The sequence below is a fragment of the Ascidiella aspersa genome, chromosome 3 (genome assembly GCF_963924565.1).
Source record: "Ascidiella aspersa chromosome 3, kaAscAspe10.2, whole genome shotgun sequence".
In the NCBI taxonomy this organism is placed as follows: Eukaryota; Metazoa; Chordata; class Ascidiacea; order Phlebobranchia; family Ascidiidae; genus Ascidiella; species Ascidiella aspersa.
In genome coordinates this window covers 18,907,896-18,916,955 of record NC_139449.1, presented here as the reverse complement: position 1 = coordinate 18,916,955, position 9,060 = coordinate 18,907,896, and the positions used below count along the sequence as shown (strand labels likewise).

Here is a 9,060-nt window from a genome sequence, read left to right as displayed (position 1 = left end):
AATAACACTTATTTACTTTGTCTGCTACGCCATGTAGCAAATATCCTTAGGTTATGCCTAATTCGAGTAAGTAAAAGAATCATACAAAAAGTAAATTTTAAGAAAATATCATAGCGGTCTGGATTAAAACATTGACATGTGGAGAAAAACTTCCAGCTACCAGCTGTTTAATTGGTACTGTTGACTTTTCAGATCGGCAAAACTTGGCTCTCTTAAAGCTGTTTTTTGTTCAGTTACTGTATACCATGTAAGTTGTAACAATTTTTATTACATCGGATGCAGTTTTTTAATTTAAATGAATTGTTTCCGCAGGGCAAAATGCACCTTCAAAATTATTCTTACTTCGGACCCAAAGCTTCCGTTTAAAGTGTAAGCAAAAAAACTTTTTGCATTTTCTTTTTTTATTATTCGTTTTAAAACTATATTATAGCTAGAATTTCAGCAGGTACCTAGTCATAAATTATAGTAATGTTTGGAAATACCACTACTTTATGAGTTATTACTTATACTGCTGCATTATTTGTAATACTGCACCTAATGTGTTTTTAGTTTGAGCGTACCGGAATCTACTCCCTTCACGGCTGTGTTAAAATTTGCGGCTGAACAATTTAAAGTGAATGCCGAGACTAGTGCAATCATCACTAACGGTTAGTATAAAATATTTAATATATCTACTAAAGCATAACTTCAATCGCACTTTTTCAAATATATATTGCATAGATGGAATTGGAATCAATCCCTCACAAACTGCTGGCAATGTTTTTTTAAAGCATGGATCAGAGCTGCGGCTAATACCCAGAGACCGAGTCGGTGCTATAAACCGACAATTCTTCCATCTAGTTTGAGGTTTACATTTTTTTACCGTTGTTATTTTCTATGAGTGCAATGAGCAATATCACAAACATTTCCACAAGAATTAAATCAATATAACGTCATCAAGTTAACACACTACTGCAGTTCCTTGTCTAAAGCTTTTTTAATAATTGGGTCATCTATTTTCCACCGTGGTTTTGCTAATGGACTTGCTGGCCAAGGAGATTTTAAGGGTGTAAACTTTGAAGAAGACTGTAACGGACTATCAAGAGTTTTTGTGTGTGTTGGTGTTTTCCATCTGGTAAAGAAATACAGTTTAATAAAGTAAATTATTGTTATTTTTAAATCCGGACAACAAATAAAATCCTGCAGACGAAAAAACAAACTTTTGTGAAAAACTAGTAATATTTAATAGAAATATGGGTGAGCAAGCACTTAACTGGAATAAAACTACTCATTCAAATTCAATTCCAGTAGCAAGTTAAAAACTGTTAGGATTAACGCTGTACATTAAAAGGATGAAATATTTTTCAACCATAATTTTGCGAGTGGGTTGTATGCTGTTGTGGGGATTTAACCAATTCTTTAATTGAAAAATTGTTATTAGCGCGGTTCCTGGAAAATGCCTGAGACCTACTGATATCTATATAACAACTAAGGAGATAATCTACTCTACATGCAGTGAGGCTAACAAATTTACCTAAGGGGGGGCGGGGCACTTTTCCATTCCCCCTAACTGTATTTTGGGGTTAGGCTTATAAAATATGGTCCAACTATTTATTGTCATTGGCCAACAAATGTGATTGGTTCCATATGATATGATGGGCCAAAGTTGCAATGGCATTTCTGAACTTTTTTGGGGGGGACATAAAAAGTCACAATTTTAGTCTTAAAAATAACCGTGTACAATTATTCAACCATACTAAGTTTAGGGTTATTTCAAAGTAAACGTGACGCATTGGGCATATATAAATATTAGCGCTTTAATATCTCCATACCTAAATGACTTAACCGAAAACAAATTAGCATGAAGCGCAGAAAGCATGGATTGCGTTGTTCATCTTAAAAAAGTTAAACAGGTGTTACTTAGGAAACAATTGCAATGCTGTACGAAAATTGCATTTTAAGGAGAATATGATTCCATTCAGCACTTGGCTGTGGACACATAGAAAAGGTGAAAATATTACAGGGCGCCTTCATGCATTGGTATGCCATAATTCAAAGCGTAATATAAAATAAAACTATATTATTTGGTATAGGTAACTGCAAAAAATGTGTGTCTACATAGTTAAACTTCGGCACGCCTTTAAGGCAAAGGGGGCAGATGTATCAAAGTGTGTCCGGGTGACTTGATCAAATAAAAACATTTTTCATTTATTTTATCACTGGCCACTGCGGGGCACATTTGGCCTGTGGGCCTGTAGTTCGACCATGCTGGGCTAATACCAATGACTCGCCCGCATTTACAAAACATCTAATAATTAAGGGACTCCTCGCTCTGCAGTGCAAACTTTGTTACATCACATTTTGATGTCAAAATATGACAGAATTTTAACATGCCCTTCACCCAAACATAAAATTCCATATCTGCTCCTGATGAGCGGATCGCTTGTTAACTACATTGAATTCCAGCAGTGGTTGTATGTCCTGATTGATATGCTTAATTAATTAAGCGATTTATCAAGTTTTTTGCTTGATTCTGTCAAATTCACTAATACAATAGTCTGGCAGACGCATGTAAGGTGGGTTAATTCCTCACTAATATTACTTTATTAATTTCTAACACACTTACAATTGTTGCCAACTAAATAAATAATTTTTTTCCCAGATGTGTATAAACCTTTAATGAAATAAAAAAATATGAGTACTGATTGGAATAGTCATCAGAATTAGTTGATTGCATGAATAACGAAAAGCTACATCTCTCTTAGTAACTTTGGAGCATAATGGTTGGAGGTTGTAGTAAGACGTAATAAGAATACCAAAGCCCATACAGAAGTAGGTATCCTTTTGAACGTTTCGAATAACTCTTTATTCATTTTCAACATGTTCGAATAACTCTTTTATTCATTTTTCAACATGTCTTAGTTACATTTCCCATAACCAACAACTTGAGTTGTTCTTAACATAAATGTTGAGGGCAGAATGAATTTCAGCAATATACAATTATACATATACTAAATTATTTTATGATATTGACCTATAGAAGACACAAAGCATGGCTACTACTACTATGGTTGTACTAATTACCAAAATTGCAAATATGGGCATAGGAGAAAAAAACAGGTATCTGCCAACCCTAGCCACAACCTATACTAAGAGTGTTTATTTTAATTATTGAGTTTATTATGAAGGGTGCATTAGGCATGAATGCTACTAGACATGTTTTTACACCTATATTGTCTTACAAACCGTTGTTTCACTAAAATGGCTAATGAGTGATGGCCATGAATTTTTTATATTAACTAAAACGTTTTTCTATTTTAATCATGTTTTCAATTTTTAGAGTAATCACCGTTTGACGTTTTTTTTTTCGGTTTGTCTTTCAACTGTTACTGCTATCTACTTTGCTTTCCAGTGATATGTAGCCTAAGAATTCAAAAGAAAATCATCTTTTTGAAATATATTTTACCTTCTGCGATCTTCTTCTGAATAAGATAAAACAGACCTCAGCCATTTCCATGTGTAAGGAAAGTGTTCCCTGTTCACTTTGGTTCCACCGATTGCTAGCACAACATCAGTATCTATCTTTGAGGGGCTTTCTCTGCACAACAAGTTCAAAATGAAAACTAAGACCTTTTTAATTAACTTGTAACTTACCCTGCTATAAAAAGATGCTGAGAGCTTGGATCTTGCATATTTCCTTTACAATCTGGTAGTTGTAATGGACTAATATAAAAAAAATAAAGTAGAATCATTATTTTATTTTTTCTAAACAAAAAATATAATACATACAAGCTGTTAATAACGTGTCCAGGATTTTTTTGTGCAGGAGTTGATATGTACAGATTGTGCAAGGAATGGTCAAGAAAACTATTTTGTGTTTTGGTGTTATAGGCAAAGTTTTGATTCTGGGTGTTTGTTATATGTGATGGTGAGTTCAGTTTCTGGAGTTGCTGTTTCCTCATTTCCAACAGTTTTTCTTTCATAGACTCCATTTGATTTTCACCAGGGCCAAATTCTTTACTTAATGGTTTAGGTTTTTGGCTTGGTGTAGATGAAAGATTCCACCAGACTTTGTCTACTGATGAAGAACATATTAATGGCAAGGGAATTTCACTTTTTCCTTCGTCTTTCCCCTCATCATTAACATTTAGGTTACACATGTTGGAGCAAAGGTCTCCCAATGAATCATTTTCAATAAAAACTGAACTGTTATTAAGTGATGATTGATCCAGGTTTTCACAAACCCTAAAAACAAGTATAAATATTAGCAAAACATGAATTTCAATTTAATAAAATATTTTTTGATGAAATTACTTTGTCAGAACCTTGTTTCAAAAAAAGCTTCAAGTTGTGCAAGGCCTTTTTTCGTAGAAAAGTTAGCAAAAGTACCAAGGAAATTCCAATATTCCATCCATGGAACATTAGATTGTTCGGCCAGTTCTCGTCCAATTCTCTCATCACCCCGGTCTATATCAGATCTCCGAATGTGTGATATCCTTTTTCCTTTATACATACCAAAAAAATGATGCAAAATTTTTACACAAAACATTACTGTCATACCATCAAGGGCCTTCTTATTGGGTGACATCCATGACAGATGCAATTTTTTGGCATCATCACTACTCATTGGGCCGGCAACAGCACTAACAACGTGAATTGGATCAAGTGGATCTGTGCTTTGGAAGCTGAGATTTCCCAAATTTTTCTGATTCTGTATCCAAGGTGGTGCCACAACTGGTGCATGAGAGTTGTCATGGCATCGGAACAATGGGACATAAAACTGATCTTTTAGCAGTTCTATAATTTTAAGCCTAAAGACATAAGCATTTTTTGGTAACAGCGATTATTTGTACGGTAAGCGGTAAGGTTAGTATTTTAGTATGGCTTACTTATCCACGTTAGATCCTTGCCTTGTACAAGTTACATCTTTTGCAGTTTGGCCGCTTTTGTTTTTTAAATTTTTGCAGCATAAAGGATGACTAGCCAACTCGCTGACAACATCTATAACATGCTAATATTAGGTTTTAATTTTTGTCAAATTTACTAGAACTTTTTTATCTATATAGGGCAAAATGAATAACACAAAAACAAAACAACTGTAAGTGAGCTCTATTAAGTTGTCTATGAGTTTAAAATTGTATCAACATTTACTTTGTAATATCAACAGTATTTATCTTCATAAGGGAAATACGTTTTTAAATCCACGGTATATATTTAATGTTTGTTTGAGAATAATATACTTTGCAGTTTGCACAATTAAAACTTAGTTTGCCAAATCCATACATTTTTTATTAGTAAAGAACAAAAGCATAATATTTATGGCTTGGGTCCTGCTACTTAGATATTGTCATTAACCAACCACTGATCAACCTGGGTATCCAAGCTTGCATGCAAAGTGTAGTGGAGTTTCACCCAGAAGCTTGTCTGGAGTATTAAAGTAAAGATCAAGAATGTGGGAAATTCTGCTAGTATTAGTGATCAATAAATCATCAACAACATCTGATTTGTACATCAATTTCTGAAACGATTCATCTTGTACCACGGTTACAATGCTGCGCACCACATTTGCCTGATTTGAGCGGGCGGCAACATGCAGCGCATTGTATCTAAATGAATAATTTTCAACTTGCTATGACTAAAACACAATGTTTTCTACCCCGAAATTAAGAAAGGGTAAACTGTACCTCGCACCAGGCTTTAGGATAACTGGACCATCACCAGAGTTCACAATGTATCTTGGATTTTTCCATACATGAGAAAGTAGCCCCTGTTGATCACCAGCCTCTACCAGCTTACAAAAAGCATTAAGTTCACTTTGCTTTGGTGTGCTAAACTCATTTGGCTTTTCAGAAACAGTAGGTGCCTTGGTTTCATCTGGTTGATCACTTTTATATTTACAAAATAACAAAAACTACATTTAAGCCTGTTTTTAAACTTGTTTATAACTAGGATAACAGAAGCATTGTTGCAAACAATATAAGTAATCTACAAAGACCATGCTAGTTGGTTATTGTATAGTTCCTTAAGGGTGCTAGTAAACTGACATAATATTGTTAAAATAATATATTTTGGCCAATGTAAAATAATTTGTGCATCTATAAAAAAGTATTCAAGTGTTACAAACACATTATATTTACTGAGAAACTGAATTATGATGCATACATACATCACTGTATTGGAAAACAGTTCTGCATCTTCTCTTTTTTTAAATGATTGCAATCTTCCCTTTTTTTGTTTTGTTAGGAATTTAAGGGCCGCTTTTTTTTCTTCAAAAACGTGGGTGCCTGAGTTGTAATATACATAATAAAAAATCTTTAACAAAAGTTTTCTTAAACGGACAAGCTTGCCTTCTAGTTCACTTCCCTGGATTGCATAGTATACATCCACATTCACCGCTTCTGATTTTGCAAAGTCTGGTGAACTTTTGGCATTATCTGAAACATTTAAATAATTTATAAATTCTGTATATAGGCATCAAAGTACAAATCAAAATCACTCCAATATTTGTGACATCTGTTAAAGGGTAACATTATTAGGTAAAGTAAACAATTATGGTACACCAGGCAGTGGATCAGTATGTTTATTAACTTTGTAAGTGGGGGTCTAGGCTGATTGATTCTTAACAACCCATGCATTTAGGACGAAAACTATTAAAAAAAAATACAAAAGCCTTATTATTTACCCTCTGCATAAAGTGGATGATAGTTTTAAAACTTTTTATTTGGCGGAACTTTTTCGGGATGATGGCAAACACCACAATTTTTCCGAGAAAGAAATAAAAAAAACAGTGCACAAATGTTAAAATCAGCAATCTCTTTACCTATTACAGTACACAAGCGTCATTTATATCATAATAATTTAAACTCAAAAGGAAGGATGTGGTAACATAATTTATCTGTAAATATATATAAAATATGTTGCATTATTGCACAGAACCCTGTAAACCCTCTCATTGGACCAGGGCATGCCTTAATTTGCAGATCTATTAGTGTAGGGCAGGGTTTCCTAAAACTTCTTAGTGACATAGCAATTTAAATTATTTGTATGTATCGCGTACCCCTTAAAATTTAGAATTAAAAACATAAAACGCATGTTTTTTTGATTTGGAAGACATGACTTTGGTCTATATGCAGTAAAGTATAAACTGAAGCTAAAATGCTTTCTGGCCAACTAGCAAGTGTATTATAGGGTCAAGTGTCAAACAAAACGTTGGTTATGGAAAGTTTTACAGGCATTGCAACAGTCATAGGTTAAAGTCTATCAGCAAGTTATGAGCATGTTTTTTTTTAGTACAGTTCAATGTTTTTCGCACTTTCTTACATATACATATAAATATTTTGTATTCCAGATTCAAAATTTACAATTCTAGAATAGCTTGTTATTTTATTTTGAAATAACTCCTGTTAATTCAATTGAAAAATACAAACCTTTTAGCTTATTGTCATTGGTCTCCTCAGCAGGTGGTTCAAATTTAGCCTCCAAATTTGTGCGAATATTTTGGGACACAAGTGAACTTTGGCCCAATGTTTTGGCAAGTTTTCTTTGAAACAGGCGTTTGGTTGTTGGAGTCAAGGGCGCAGGAGCAATACCAGCCTCAATAAGTTTTTTACGCAGTTCGCCGTTGCTTAAAGATAATATACTTTCTGGTATGTCCCCCATGTTTTTCTAGCATGCTGATCTTTAAAGTTTATAAGTTTAACAACATTTATATCTGCAAATCAAGTCATATATTATATATATAAATATTTATGATAATAAGCCTTAACTTCTAGACTGAATTCAATAATTTGTGGAAGCCAAAGATTCACTTTAAAATTGATGTTTTTGCCTAATAATGTCTCTGACAGGGTTTTGGACAAGCATTTATTTCCAAAGATCTTTGGCACAAAAGGTCCGCAATGCGGCCGCCAACTAAAATATAGTCTAATGTGCAAGTAGGTGTGAAGAGGTCATAGTTTCAACAAATCTGATGTACAGACTAAGTGTGCATTATTTGATATATATTTTTCACCAATATCTTGGTCTGCAGCACCAAGTTACACTAGAAGGTGTGGGGGTATTTCATTCTAAGAGAATAAAAGATTTTAAAACTTTGCATCTTCTTATGGCCTGTGCTCACAAAATGTTTACGCCACAAACTTATAATTGAAGCCATAAATCACAAAAAAATAATTTAATTCAACAATACTAACCCTAACATAATCTGAACCCAAGCGCTAACCCATAGGTTATTTAAAAGTTTAAAAAAATTTCTTGAATACTGGATAAAAAATTAATATTGATTCCCATAAAAAAACTTTTTTAAAAAAGTATCAAAACTTTAGTTGTAAACACAGTCTATGAAAATGTAACACATTTTTTATTTGTCTGTGGGGCCATGCCCCCAGTACCACAACAGTCGATCACAGACATGCCACACCTTCCATTGTCATGAGCTGTTAAGTAACAAACGCTGTAGTTAATATTACGTTTGCTATACATTAATTTAGTTTTACTACTTTTAGACAGTTTTTGCTCTTTGAATGGTTTTTGAGTATTGCGTTAACACTCAGTAAGTTGGTGTTTGAAACGGTATGCTAACATTGTTATTTGAGTTCGTTACGGCAGTTAATACAATAACAAAACCTAAACAAAAAAGTTCAAACTTTTTGGATCCCCCCAAAATTTTCGGCGCTCTTTCACTATTGTACGTAAAAATTAATCAAAAATTTTTTTTTTAAATGCCGCTTACCACAACACATATTGTTTGGGTTAGCGTTTGGTTAAGGGTGGGTCAAGTTATTATTAATAATAAACAAAATATTACTTGACCCACCCTCACCCAAACGCTAACCCGCACACTAACCCAAACAATATGCGTTGTGGTATGCGGTATTATTATTTTTTTTTTTGCATAACTTTTCACGTACAATAATGAAAGAGCGCCAAATTTTCGGCTGGCTACGCCACTGATCAAATCACCTCCACTTTATCTGTTTTACTTAAATCTATATTCAGCCTAAGCGCGATATGCATTGTATGGCAAGTTGCGTTGTGTGATTACAAACTCTAGAGTCCAGTTTCTGGTAAATTACAGTAGAC

At 33.7% G+C, this 9,060-nt stretch overlaps 2 protein-coding genes across 2 annotated transcripts; one reads left to right on the top strand and one right to left on the bottom strand.

The window, feature by feature from the left end:
• Positions 1-129: 129 nt before the first annotated feature.
• Positions 130-1,189, top strand: LOC146160572 (ubiquitin-fold modifier 1). The gene is made up of 4 exons (XM_083386044.1): positions 130-247; positions 313-369; positions 550-647; positions 721-1,189. Coding segments are annotated over exons 1-4 (282 nt in total). The 5' UTR covers positions 130-245; the 3' UTR covers positions 846-1,189.
• LOC146160571 (ankyrin repeat and LEM domain-containing protein 2-like) lies at positions 653-7,671 on the bottom strand. The gene is made up of 12 exons (XM_083386043.1): positions 7,407-7,671; positions 6,327-6,413; positions 6,146-6,263; positions 5,664-5,864; positions 5,350-5,585; positions 4,869-4,980; positions 4,540-4,790; positions 4,305-4,482; positions 3,769-4,224; positions 3,634-3,702; positions 3,446-3,577; positions 653-1,111 (listed from the first exon to the last, which is right to left on the bottom strand). The coding sequence occupies exons 1-12, from the start codon at positions 7,636-7,638 to the stop codon at positions 949-951; spliced, it is 2,235 nt and encodes a 744-aa protein (XP_083242169.1). The 5' UTR covers positions 7,639-7,671; the 3' UTR covers positions 653-948.
• Between the last annotated feature and the right edge of the window lie 1,389 nt (positions 7,672-9,060).

Excerpts from the sequence above, each read along its gene's own strand:
- LOC146160571 (XM_083386043.1), bottom strand. The coding sequence starts at position 7,638 with ATGGGGGACATACCAGAAAGTATATTATCTTTAAGCAACGGCGAACTG. Across the intron at positions 6,414-7,406 it reads CAATGACAATAAGCTAAAAG|ATAATGCCAAAAGTTCACCA; the intron begins GTTTGTATTTTT and ends TAAATGTTTCAG. Across the intron at positions 3,703-3,768 it reads GGACACGTTATTAACAGCTT|TCCATTACAACTACCAGATT; the intron begins GTATGTATTATA and ends TTTTTATATTAG.
- LOC146160572 (XM_083386044.1), top strand. Across the intron at positions 370-549 it reads CCAAAGCTTCCGTTTAAAGT|TTTGAGCGTACCGGAATCTA; the intron begins GTAAGCAAAAAA and ends ATGTGTTTTTAG. Across the intron at positions 648-720 it reads TAGTGCAATCATCACTAACG|ATGGAATTGGAATCAATCCC; the intron begins GTTAGTATAAAA and ends TATATTGCATAG.